General features: G+C 41.7%; 1 protein-coding gene across 1 annotated transcript in view; it reads left to right on the forward strand.

The window, feature by feature from the left end:
* Positions 1-14,127, forward strand: part of Rs1 (retinoschisin 1) — a 43,905-nt gene that overhangs the window by 25,962 nt on the left and 3,816 nt on the right. Inside the window, exons 4-5 of the mRNA XM_051179372.1 lie at positions 3,619-3,644; positions 6,008-6,113. Of these exons, the coding sequence (XP_051035329.1) occupies positions 3,619-3,644; positions 6,008-6,113 (132 nt within the window). The remainder of the gene's footprint in view (positions 1-3,618; positions 3,645-6,007; positions 6,114-14,127) is intronic.

Consider the following 14,127-nt stretch of genomic DNA (forward strand, 5'->3'; position numbering starts at 1 on the left):
CCTTGATCTCCTTTTGTTGTCTTATAGCATTAGCTAGAACTTCTAGTACGATATTGAAGAGATATGGAGAGAGAGGACAGCCTTGTCTTGTTCCTGATTTTAGAGGAATTGGCTTAAGTTTCTCTCCATTCAGTTTGATGTTGGCAGTTGGTTTGCTGTATATTACTCTTATTATGTTTGGTATGTTCCTGTTATCCCTGACCTCTCTAATACCTTTATCATGAAAGGGTGTTGAATTTTATCGAAGGCTTTTTCTGCATCTAGGGAGATAATCATATGGTTTTTCTTTTTCAGTTTGTTTATATGGTGGATCACGTTGATAGATTTTCGTATGTTAAACCATCCCTGCAATCCAGGTATGAAGCCTACTTGATCATGGTGGATGATTTCTCTGATGTATTTTTTAATTCGGTTTGCCATTATTTTATTGAGTATTTTTGCATCGATGTTCATCAGGGATATTGGTCTGTAGTTTTCTTTCTTAGTTGTGTCTTTGTGAGGTTTGGGTACCAAAGTTATTGTGGCCTCATAAAAAGAGTTTGGCAATAAACCTTCTGTTTCTATCTTGTGGAACAATTTGAGGAGTAGTGGTATTAGTTCTTCCTTGAATGTCTGGTAGAATTCTGCACTGAATCCATCTGGCCCTGGACTTTTTTTCGTTGGAAGGCTTTCGATGACTGCTTCTATTTCATTTCAGGTTATAGGTCTATTTAAGTTGTTTGTCTGTTCTTGATTTAATTTTGGTAAGTGATAGTTATCCAGAAACTTGTCCATTTCCTTTGAATTTTCAATTTTTGTGGAATACAGATTTTCGAAGTATGACCTGAAAATTGTCTGGATTTCCTCTGTGTCTGTTGTTATGTTCCCCATTTCGCTTCTGATTTTGTTAATTTGCATGTTCTGTCTCTGCTTTTTCGTTAATTTGGATAAAGGTTTATCTATCTTGTTGATTTTCTCAAAAAACCAACTCTTTGTTGCATTGATTTTTTGTATTGTTTTCCTGGTTTCTATTTTGTTGATTTCAGCCCTCAAGTTGATTATTTCCTGGCGTCTGCTCCTGCGGGTGAATTCGCTTCTCTCTGTTCTAAGGTTTTCAGTTGCGCTGTTAATTCATTTATGTGACTATCCTCTGTTTTCTTCATATGGGCACTTAGTGCAATGAACTTCCCTCGTAGCACTGCTTTCAAGGTGTCCCATAAGTTCGGGTATGTTGTATCCTCATTCTCGTTGAATATTAGAAAGTCTTTAATTTCTTTCTTTATTTCTTCTTTGAACCAGGAGTGGTGCAATTGCACATTGTTCAGTTTCCATGAGTTTGCAGGTTTTCTGCTATTTGTGTTGTTGTTGAATTCCAATTTTAAAGCATGGTGGTCCGATAAGATACAGGGGACTATTTCTATTCTCTTGTATCTGTTGAGGTTTGTTATGTCTCCTAGTATGTGGTCGATTTTAGAAAAGGTTCCATGTGGAGCAGAGAAGAAGGTATATTCTTTTGTCTTTGGATGGAATGTTCTATAGATGTCTGTTAGCCCCAGTTGAGACATAACTTCTGTTAATTCTTTTGTTTCTTTGTTGAGTTTCTGATTTGTGGTCCTGTCTAGTGTTGAGAGTGGTGTATTGAAGTCTCCCACTATAAGTGTGTGAGGTTTTATATGAGCTTTGAGTTTTAGTAGTGTTTCTTTTACGAATGTGGGTGACTTTGTATTAGGGGCATAGATGTTCAGAATTGAGACTTTGTGTTGATGGATTTCTCCTGAGATGAATATGAAATGACCGTCTTCATCTCTTTTGACTAGTTTTGGTTTGAAGTCTAGCTTGTTAGATATTAGGATAGCTACGCCTGCTTGCTTCTTATTTCCATTTGATTGGAAAATCTTTTCCCAACCCTTTACCCTGAGGTAATGTCTATCTTTGGAGCTAAGATATGTTTCTTGTATGCAGCAGAAGGATGGATTCTGTCTTCGTATCCATTCTGTTAATCTGTGTCTTTTTATAGGTGAGTTAAGACCATTAATGTTGAGGGTGAGTAAGGACCATTGATTGTTGATGGTTGTTTGATTTAGGTTTGTTGTTGGCGGGGGTATTGTGAAAATATTTTTTTTGCTTCCCCCTAGGTTTCTGGGGTGGTTGGGTATTTTTTGGCCTTCAATTTTTTGGGGGGGGGTTCCCTCCTTGGGGTGGTATTTTTCCCTCAAAAAAACCCCCCTCCCCTTTGTGGTGTTCTCTGGATATTTTTTTCAAAAAAATGAGAAAGTAACAAATGCAGATCATTTTGTTAAATGACAGGTCTATACCACCAAAACAGAAGAATAAACTTTTCTTCCTTTCCCATATATCTCCTGAGACTGTGTTGATTCTGATCCACCATTTAATTCCTGACACCAAGTGTATTTTTTAAAATGCACACAGAAAACTGACTCAAGGGCTGGGAGATGTAGTTCAGTTGATAGACTGCTTGCCTAGCTTCAATGAATTAAATCTCCAGTACCACATAAACAGGTTTGGGGGTGCATGACTGTAATCCTAGCAATGGGAAGGTGGAGGCAGGAAGATCAAGACTTCAATGTCATTTTTGGAAAAAAAAAAAAAAAGAGCAAACTGGAGGCAAGCCATGCCATGTGATACATAAGACTCTGTCTTTCAGAGAGAAAAAAAAAAAAGAATGAAGGAAGGGAGATAAGAAGAGGAAGAGAAGGACGAGGGTGACAGAAGGGGCCGGGGATGTACTTCAGTGGTAGATTTGAGACTTAGCGTGTTCCAGGCTCTGGGTTCCACTAGACAAACCAAGCAAACAAAACTGAAGGCACCTGAGGAGGGCTGGGAGTGAGGGGGTGATCTGCCCCAGAGGCCAGTCTGGTGTGTGCCAAACAGACAAATAACATTGCACAGACCAAACAGGATGTGTGTGTGTGTGTGTGTGTGTGTGTACATACATACATACATACATATAACCATTAGTGAAATTTTTTTTTTTTAAAAAAAATGCCTTGAAGGAGAGTGGGGAGGTGTAAATGGGAGGGTTTGGATAGAGGAAAGGGAAGGAAGAAATGTAATTATATTATCATCTTAAAAATCAATAAAAGGCCCTTCTGAACAAAGGGAGGGTACTGAAAAGATTTATGTTGGAATGCTAATGGTGTTGTCAGTGGCAGTGAGAAATAAAGGTGTGCTGGGACTGTTAGCCAGCTCTGCCAATGGGCTGAATTCAATCCTTGGAATCCACATGGTAGGAGAGAGCCAGACTTCTGCAAGTTGTCCTCTGGTTTTCACACTGGTGCAATGGTTCCCTTACTCCCCCACTTCACCCAACCCACCGACATAAACAAACAAGTGTAATTTTAAAAAGAAGGGTATATTGTGTCCTGCTTTGGCATATTGATGTATCTTCCATAATTCTATAAGGAACAAAAATAATGGTTGCCATCCCCCCCTTTTTTCATCATTTCCCAGCCTTTATGGAAGCCTCTCCTGGTGGGTGTACCCTCAGTTGGACTTCTTCCATAATGAGCTTCCTACCTTTCATGGCATTGTTTTCATTCTGCTTTCCCATGCAGTTACTGATTCTGTGTAATTTCCCATTCTTTTCATAATTTTTTTCTCTCCTGTTCTTTTGCTCAGCCTCATTGGGATTATCATCGACAGAGGTAAGTTGCAGTAAGAAGGCTGGAATTCCCATCATTATTGCTTTTGAAGTAAAACTAACGTGCGAGTCTAGCACTATTTCGAGGAGAGTGCTGAGATGAAATCTAGGGCCTTGTGCATGCTAAGCAAGTGATTTGCATTGAGCTACACACACATGAAGCCTGAGAGGATTTTTCAAATGCATACTGTTTTATTTGTGTGGGAGGTATGAGGGGTGTGTACATGAGTGCACTCATTTGAAGGTGAGGGGAACACTTTGAATGCCTTCCTCTATTGTTCTTTCCCTTATGGCCTTGAGATGGGCTCTCTAACTAAACTGGAAGCTTCCTTTTTTGTCTATGAGCTACCTAAATCACCCTTCTCTATCCCCCTAAACTGGAGCCATGCCCAGCTTTCTATCTGGGTGCTACAGATTTGAACTTCTTACCCACCTTCCAAGCCCCTTCTCAAATGTATTTTAAAAATGTTTTAGACTGAGATTAGGTATGTCATTCCAGTACTCAGTAAGCAGAGACACTCAAGTCTAGCCTGTCTGCACAGTGAGTTCCAGGCCAGCCTAGGCTACAAAGTGAGACTCTGACTAAAAAAATAAGGAACGGTGGGGGAGAAGCGAGGAACCTAACTCAGTTGTCAGTGCTTATCTAGCTAGCATCTATGGTCCAGTACTACATTAAACTGAATGGTAGTGCCTGTCTGTAATCCCAGAGCTTTAGAGGTAAAAGCAGGTGTCAAGGTCTTCTTTGACTATATAGAGTTCAATGCCAGCCTGGTATATGTGAAAACCTATCTCAAGGAAATAAGAAAAATAAAAACAAAATGAAAGAAAATTAAAGAACATCCACCCAGACCTATTTTAGGTACCTTTACTCATGCTAGGCAAGTGATTTAACACTTAGTCACACCCCTAGTAAGATTGCTAGGGCTTCTTTGTGCTTGGAATAGGAGGTTTCTTTGTAGCCCAGACACCACACCAAGTTAGAATGGCATCATTTTTGCTTTTGTTGTTCCTTTTTGTTTTTTTAAAAGTAGATTCTCATGTAGCTCAGGCTGGCCTGGAACTTGATATATAGCTGATGATAATCTTGAACTCTTGATCCTCTAATCTCTATCTCCCAAGTGTTGGGATTACAGTCATGTACTACTACCACAAGAAGTTTTAAAATCAGATGCCTAGATAGGACCCTCCAGGGAGCATGAACTCCATCCCCAAGAAGGTAAACATTAACCTTGTGTACATAGGTAGCCCTGGTAGATAATTAGCCGGTTTCCTATAGTGACAAACATTTACTTTTTTGGAATCAAAGATGAGAAGGACATGGTGGAATATGTCTTTGATCTCAGCATTTGTGGTGTAGAGACAGGAGGATCTGGAGGTTCACGGCCATCCTTGGATACACAGAAAGTTGGAAGTCAGTTAGCCTGTGCTGAATGAGATGCTACCTTGAAACAAAACAAAAAGGGGATAGGAGGATGGCACTTTTGGTAATTTGCTTGCCTTTCATACACAAGGACTTGTATTCAGTCAATAGAACTGATCAAAAAAAAAAAAAAAAAATTCTGGGGCAGGTCAGTGGTGATGCATACCTTTAATCTCCAGCACCCAGGAGGCAGAGACAGGCAGATCTTTGTGAGTCCAAGGCCAGCCTGGTCTACAAAGCAAGTTCTGGGACAGGCTCCAAAGCTATAGAGAAAGCCTGTCTTAAACAAACAAACAAACAAACAAACAAACAAATAAATATTCTGGGCATGTTGGCAGGAGCCTGTAATCCCAGTGCTGGAGACAGGAGAAACCCAGAGCATGCTGGTCAATCAGTCTAGCCTAATTGGAGAGCTCCAGACAGATAAAAGACCCTGCCTCAAAGGAAGTAGATGGAATTCTTGGAGAAAAAAAAAACACCCAAAGTTGTTCTCTAGCCTCCATACACATGAGTATATAAATATAAGTGTACCTGACATGTACACATACACATTTAAAAAAAAATGTAGAGCTGGGGTGTATGTTAGTAAGTAGACTGTTTCTTAGCATGTATGAAGAATTTCTTTATTTGATTCTTAATACCATAGAAACTGGGCAAGGTGGCACCCACCTATAAGCCCAGCACTCAGATGTAGATACGGGAGGATCTCTGCTACATAGTGAATTTAAAGTCAGCCTGGATACATGAGAGACACTGTCTAAAAACAGCAGCAGCAGCAACCCAAGCAAAAAAAGAAACATGGAATCAAAGATGAGCCACCACTGTATGTGTTCAGAGCCACACACTATAAGGAGTGAGTCTGACCTTTGCAAAGAAACTTCTTGTGGTTCATTGGCCAATTGTCTGTGACTATGACTTTTGTGACTTGCCACTCTGGCTGCCTGCAGGATGAGGGTGAGGACCCCTGGTACCACAAAGCATGCAAGTGTGATTGCCAGGGAGGAGCCAATGCTCTGTGGTCAGCTGGAGCTGCCTCTTTAGACTGCATTCCAGGTGAGTGACTTAATACTCTAGCATTCCTCTGTCCACAGCCTAATCCCTCTGCTCTGTTTGTGCTTTCTTCCCTGCTCACTTGTGAGCACTAGTCACTGCTTCAACACACTTCTTCTCTCTGGCTTGCCTGAGATGGTCAGGTAAGATCCATGTGTCAATGCAATGTGACGATAACTCAGAGTTGGGGGTAGTCCCTTCTTATGGGTATCAGAGGAAGGCGCAGGTTCCATGTCCTGTGATTGATGAGCAGTCAGTCAGTCCATAGTATGTACTTGTAGTCAGGTTGGCTCCAATTCAGCTTGGAGGGTAGGGAGGGAAAGAATCTGAAAAAAACAAGTTGCTTCCATTCTAGAAACCAAATTACTATTGTTTTATGGATTGTCAGAGTTTAGTCAAAAGGGAGGAGTGCTACAAAATGGTATGGTCCTGGTTGATACTTAATTCTGCCATTGTGGGTTTGGAAGTAGCCACAGATATTATGTAAACACATAAGCATGGTTGTGTTATTATTTTATAATAAAGCAGGCAATAGTGAATCTAGATATAGTGCAACAAACCTGTGATCCTAGCACAAACATGAATTTGAGACCAGCCAGGACTACTTAGTGAGACACTATCACTAACAAATAAAACGAATGGGTGATGAGTCAAACTTGATTTAGAGTTAGTTTGGTGACTCTGTTCTTTGGAGCTGTTAGGAGGAAAAAATAGGACAAGGCATCATTGTGTTGAACTTGACCAACTGCAGCCTTTAATAGACATTAGTTCTTTTGTTTTGTTGCCTCCTTGGAGTTTACACTGAGAAATTAGAGCAGACTTGCAGAAGCTTGCACTGTCCTTGCAAATATTTGCAAGGCTTTAATCCTTTCCATGGCCCAGGGTCAATTGTGCATGAAACTGGCCTGGTCATCCCTCTTCTGGTTATGACAGTGCCCTTCAATCTCATTTTCTCAACAGAAACTTAGTCTCTTCAGAGAACTATGAGGTCAAGATGGGGGACTGAATTGGGAGACAGAAGACTGTTCAGTGACATGGGGCTTTTCCTTGGGAATGCTGTCCCATTATGTGTGGTGGCAGGGAATCCTGCAGCTGTTAAATGTTGGTGTGATCTGCCCAGTCTTAAAGGACATTTGCTGGTGATATATGGATAAATCTGTTCAATGACTTTAGCCACACACCTACCATGTGTTGGGCATTGATAAAGCCAGGAACAAAGGCGTTGGCTTCACCATTGTGAGATTTACTATGTAGTGGAAGTGATTATTTTTTTTTCTGTTGTGGATGGGAGATATGCCTCCTCCCAATGGAAGACCCTCAGATCCAGTGGTTCTCAACCTTCCTAATGCTGTAATCCTTTAATACAGTTCCTCATGGCTAGGACCCAAAGCAGAGAGTGAGCCCATTTTCCACAATCTCCTGTGGTGACAAAGAGCCATCTCTACTGGCTAGACTTCGAAGTCTGGGTCTACCATTTTCTTGCCCTTGCCAATCCTTGGGGGCAGTCTGAGGTAGTTCTTTTCCTGCAATAAAGATGGAAATTTTATTAGAACCAGTCTTTATCCACAATTCAATCTGCTACACTTAGATGCAGGAATACATATAAAGGTACACCCACTCATAAAATGAGAAGCTGACTAGGGAAAGGGCTTTCTTTGTTGGAAGCCAGCTGGAGCCTACCAAGACTAGCTCCGATGTTTTCCTCAGAGCCTTGTCTCCTCCTCTTACCTGGTCAGCTTGACTATCACACCTGCTGCTGTAAACACTTTTACTTTTTCTTTGTGTCTGACCTTGCCATTTTGAGCCTAATATTTGTTTTAACTAAAACATTTCCAGTAGCTACATGGGATCTACTGAAATTTCACTTCAAAGAAGCTTCTTGGGAAGTAGACAGGGCTAGGGATATAGCTCTGTTGGCAGAGTGCCTGCCTAGCACATACAAAGCCCTGGGTTCCATCTTTGGGTTCATGATCCCAGCTTTCTGGAGGTAGAAGCAGGAGGACCATATTCAGTTCAACAGAGGATGCTTGAAGTCAGCCTGCATTACATAAGACACTGTCAAAAATTAGAGAAGAGGGCCGAGATGCCTGCTGAGCAGACTCACACAATGGAAGGAGAGGGAGACTGTCTCCAGTTGTCTCTGATCTCTACATGTGTAGAGATCACACTCTCTTTAACCCCCTCCCCCAAATAAATATATTAAGCTACTGAAGAGAAAGAAAAGGAAAAGAAATTGGACAAAGATTGTTTGTGGGGATTGGCTTTATTAAATCAATCAACCAAGGCACTGAGAAAGTCCTACTTTAGCTATTTGGTCCCTTATGGAGTTGCCATGAACTTGAGGTTCTAACATGATACTGTGTCTTAACATCAGTGTTCTCTTTATAGTGTTTATTTTTCTAACAACACGGATACTTTTAGAGAGAAAAAAAACCAGCGTGAAATAGTTGATTCATTGTATTAGCTGGCTGTTCTGTGAATGGAGATATTCAAGGTAACAGGACTAGTCTCAAGCTTTCAGTTGAGTTGGTCACTGTTTCAGTGTCTCATGGAACGCCAAAAACACCACTTCATCTGTCTGGATCTTGATATTGAGTGCTTCCATTAGGGCTTGCCTTAGGAGGGAAGATCCTAGAAAGCACAGAAGTATGAGTACTGTCACTCAGAGCTGCCAGAAATCCCACAGGCGTACTTAGCTTAAAGTCTTGGGGCTCCACACACCAGAAGGCCAGGGACCTTTAGCTTCAGCTAAAACTGTTACAAACACCAATTCTGCCTTTTCCACAACTGAGGTAAGATTGGCCTGGCTTCCTGAAGATGGGGTGTAGCAGGGTGGAGGCATGCAAAAGCCTAAGAAATACAAGGGGTCAGGCTGGGGATATAGCTCAGTGGTCAGCACTTGCCTCACATGTGTGAAGCCCCAGGTTCAATCCTCAGCACTATAAAAACCAAAACTAAAAAGAAAAATAATCCAATGGTTCCTTATTAATTTACTTTCGTTACAGATTTGTATTCTATGCAATGCAAATACACATGTATAATCTTTTGTAAATATTATTTTGTTTTACTATTCTACATTCTATCATTGTTATATGTTTTCAATTCTAACACACACACACACACACAGAAAGAGAGAGAGAATAATATTCACAGTTCTCAGCAATTTCTTGTCAGAAATGTTCCTGAGCTGCCCTGTCCTCTGTTTTTTTTAAGACAGGCTCTCATTGGGCCAAGGATGACCTCTAATTCCTAATTGCCCTGGGAGCTGGAATTGTTGGCATGTCCCACCAGGATTAGTTTTCTTTGGGTTTCTTTAGGCTAACTTTGTTTTCTTTTCTGGTACTGGAGACTGAACCTAGAGCCTGGCACATGCTAGGCAAGCATGCAATCAGTGACTGACACATCAAGACCCTGTACTTATTAAAGAATGACTCCACCACTGAGCAACATCCCAACTTTTACTTTATCCCTGAATAGTTTTTATAAATGAGGCTGGACCTCATGTTTACAGGCCCATACAATATAGACTGAATAAAGCAAGCTAATATGATAAGTAAAGTACCTTAGTAACCTATTTCACAGATACCCTTACACATCAAGGGTCACTTGAGCCATAAAAGATGTAAGTTTTTCCTTTAAAAGTAAAATGACTATAGAAAACAATATAACAGGGGCCCGTGATTTGAGATGGGTCAGTGCATGAATGCTTTCTGTGCAAACTTGATGACCTGGGTTTCAGTTCCCAGCACCCACATTAAAAAATGTGTCGCATACCTTTAATCTCAGAACTCAGGAGGCAGAGGCAGGTGGATCTCTGTGAGTTTGAGGAGAGACTCCACAGCTATACAGATAAACCCTGTTTCAAACAAACAAACAAACAAACAACGATGACACAAAACCCCAACCAACCAACCAACCAACCAAAAACACTACTGGCAACAAAACTGGGCATCACAAGGTAAATCCAGCACCCAGGAGGTAGAAATAGGCAGGTGTATGAGCTTTAGGCCAGCCTGGTATACATAGTGAGTTCCAGGTTAGCCACACTAAAAAGTAAAACCTGATCAAAGCAACAACTCCTCCCAAAAAAACAAACAAACAAAAACTAGGCATTACTGTATATGTAACCTCAGCATTGGTGAATGGAGACAGGTGGATTCTGGGAGCTTGGTGGCTAGCCAGCCAAAACAAAACATTAAGCTTCAGTTCAGTGAGAGACCCTGTCTTAAGGGAGTAAGGCAGAGAGTGATAAAGGAATTCACCTAACGTTTTCTGCTCTCCACATGGCCATGTGCACTTGTGGCCCACATACATACAACACACACACACACACACACACACACACACACACACACACACACACACACGCCAGTGTAGTAGCTGTTTACAATAAAATAACTGCAGAAATTTTGTGAAGGTAATGTTCTTTGTGGCCTCACTAAAGATCTGCCCTTTGAAGTTTACAAGAACTGCCTGGGGGTGAGGTCTGAGCCCCACAGGAAGTGTACAGCTGCTTATGGTGGAATCTCTCTCTAGGCCACATTTCCTTAGAATCCCCAGATTGTGTTCCTGACTGTGTGCAGAGGGCTAACTTATCCGTGGTCCTATTCCTCAGTGGGACCATGTCTCCAGTGATCTCAGGCCTCCACATGGTCCCTTTTGCATTAGCTGTGGCTGTCGCCTCATCATTCAACTCCCTAATTGTGAAAGATGCTGCCAGTTGGGTAGGTGGAGGGTAGGACAGACAAGCACAGGGGTGTTGGATTTCTGCCATGGTAAGTCCAAATAAAAACACAAAGCCAAGAAAGAATCCATTTAGCGTCATAAATTTACCCACAACACCAACCAGTATGACAGCCTGCTCCTTTTTTTAGCTCAGCATTGTACTCTTCCGAGTCTACAGTTGTCAAACATGATTTCGCTTTATTTTTTCCCAAGTGTCTTGAGGCAATATTACTATGATGCCCATTCACAGGTGAGAATCAGGCTCAGAGGGCGTTAAGAACTAAGTTCACTGACACTGAGCAGGCCTCCTTTTTCTTGACTGCTTATTATAACCACCTGTGGCTCTGGGGCCTTGCTCCATTCAAATCCCAGCAGATAATCTGTGGGAATGTGTTGGAGTATTGGCATGTATGAAGCTCCCTGGGCAATGAGACGGTGCATCTCAGACTGAGCCCTCCTGATCTGTAGTCTTTGCTGTGTGGCTTCTTGAAGGTGTCAAGGCCTGAGACCCAGAGTACCAGTCAGGAAGTAGGGTGACACAGAGCCAGCTTGGATTATAAAGGACACCAAACTTCTTTGGGTCATCCAGGTGGCATTATTCAAGGGGTGGCAAGACGTGGTTGGGCATAGTCTCATGGAGGTCACATGAAGCCCTGGAGAATTAGTGCAGCCTAGATAAATAAATATGTCTGTCTGTCTTTTTGTCTTTTCTGTTTTTCTTTCTGCTTTTTCTTCTCTTCCTCTTACTTAGTTTTTTTTTTTTTTTTTTTTTTTTTTTTTTTTTTTTTTCTTTTTAGACAGATCTCACGTATTCCAGGCTGGCCTTGGAACTCACTATGTAGCCAAGGGTTTCTTTGAACTCCTCTGTCCTATTCTAACTCCCTTACAGGCATGGGAGTCCAAATATGCCCAGATTCTGAGGATAGAGCCCAGGGCCAGCTAAGCCCTCTAACAACTGAACTCTGTCTCAGGTCTCCAAACATGTCTTTGGATCACAATCTTAGCAGCTGAACCAGCCCTTTCAGGTCTGAGGGCACTGCCAGTGTAAGTCTTTAGCTTACTCCTGCCACCTGGGCGATGTGGGAAACAAAGCAAAATGGAAAGAGCAAACTGCCACAAACAGGGACTGGAAAAGTGGTAACACGTTTCATTTTTCCCCCTTCCTTGCTAGCCCATATTCCTGAAGAGAAAGGGGGAAAAAGCAAAGGGATATGGTCACTAGACGTTCAAAGCAGAACCGACTAGTGATATCTCATTAGAATCTGACAGAGAAAGGCGGAAATGTAGCTCATTTGGTAAAGGGCTTGGCATGTATGCCTTCATGGTTAACAAAGGCGAAAAAAAAAAAAAAAAAAAAAAAAAAAAACCTGACAAATTAAAGAACCTGAGGGGGTGGGTAGGTCTACACCTATAATCTCAGCATTTTCGAGGTAAAGGCAGGAAGATCAAGGCCATACTTAACTACATAGCAAGTGTTCACAGTGAATTTGAGGCCAGCCTGGGCTACATAAGACCTTGTCTCCCCAAACCAAAACAGATTGACAGGCGGAAGGTCATCAAACTCTGCTTTCTGCCGCTGGGTTCTTTCCCTGCCTTTTGGTAGCTTAACCCTGTCTTGGAGGCTGGAGGGGTGTTGGGGGCTGGGTGTTTGGCTCCTGCAGTCCACCAACCCACAAAATGCCTTTCTTGACAAGCCAAAGCTTTTTAAATGCACTTTGAAACTACGCTTGTTAAAAATACTCCACTACGGGAGTGGAGTCCTAGATACCGCATTCCTAATATGCTCCCCTAATGATTTGGCCACACCAGGTGGTGATTGAGTGGCTCATAAAAGTACTGATCCTATCTCCTGAAAACTGGTATGATTTTAATAGACTCCAATGCCTTGAGTACTTGATAAACTACAAATGCTGTCCCTTCAGCCTTGGCACTGATGATATGTACATACAGCTAGAAAGGAAGCTGAGCCATCCTATCATGAAGCCTGCTGCTATTCTGTCTATGGCATCTCAGGGCAGGGCATGGCCATTTCTGAAAGTGTGTGTGTGTGTGTGTGTGTGTGTGTGTGTGTGTGTTGAAGATGGAGCCTTGTGTATGCTACAAAAACACACTACTACTCATCTACAGGCCCAGTCTGTTTTACTGCTTTGGGGAAACTCATCCCCAAAGGAGACTCAAACAATCCCTGTTAACGGTCCAGCAAATAAATATACATCTTTCGCTTGAACTTAGATTTATACATGGAGAGCATAATTCCATTTTCCTTACTTGGAATTCATCATTCTCAAGTAGGAAATGAGGTGAGTGGGGGTGAATAGATGTATACAAGGTTATCTTTTGTTTTCTATAGGATTTCAGTTAGGAACTGGATTAGGATTCAAATAAGAGATTGCCTACGTAAGTGGCTTATCAAATTACTTTTGTACTGACATGTAGTAAAAGTACTGGGGGTTAGAGAGCTAAATAAGGATAGTTGGGCTAGGGAATCCTACAGGTGCCCCCAGAGTGCAAGTGACTTACAGTTGTACCAGCTCTCATGACTACCTTCTGTGTGGGCAACAGGAACGAAAGGGGGACAAAGCGAAAATTGGACCAGACAACTTTTAGATTCCCTTATCTCTTTCTGGTCAGAAGCTATGTCAGGTAGTCACTTCTAACTTTGAGAAACTCTGGAAAAGATGTTAAAATTTGTGCATGGGTTTCATTCATTTATTTATTTGTTTATCATTTATTTATTTATTTTTAAGACAAGTGATATTGCTGCCCTTAATAAAACTGGTTTGTTTTGTCAAAACAAAAGGGAGAACAGATGCTCAGTTGTCAATTGGCAAGGTAACCCAATGCTGGTTTTAATGTGAGGACTTACTTAAAAAGGGAAGGGATCAGCAGGCAACTAGCCTATAAGGACCACTTTAGCTGTTCACATTTGGAAGAAAGTAGTCCCCTCCAGCTGTTCGCTATTCATAGTCATCCTTTATTTTTCTTCAGACAGTGAGAAAATGACAATTTACAAGTAAGAAGTCAGTCTCAGTATGTAATTGCCATTTTTGTTGCTCACCATTGTTTCCTTCCTGTAATTGGCTTCATCTGCTGCTCAAGAACAATTAGAGACCCTAATGTTCTTATGCAGCACAGTTCAACCTGTGATAATGAGGGAACTAAAGCTGGACGCTTGGCATTTCAATATGCTATTTCACTGAGCACCTCTTGGCATTTAGGTCTCTAAGTTGATGAGGGAGGTGATGCATTTTTCACACACCCCCAATGAGGTTGCCATAGAACCAGCTCCCCA

This window comes from Phodopus roborovskii, unplaced genomic scaffold (genome assembly GCF_943737965.1).
Source record: "Phodopus roborovskii unplaced genomic scaffold, PHOROB, whole genome shotgun sequence".
NCBI classification, from domain to species: domain Eukaryota; kingdom Metazoa; phylum Chordata; class Mammalia; order Rodentia; family Cricetidae; genus Phodopus; species Phodopus roborovskii.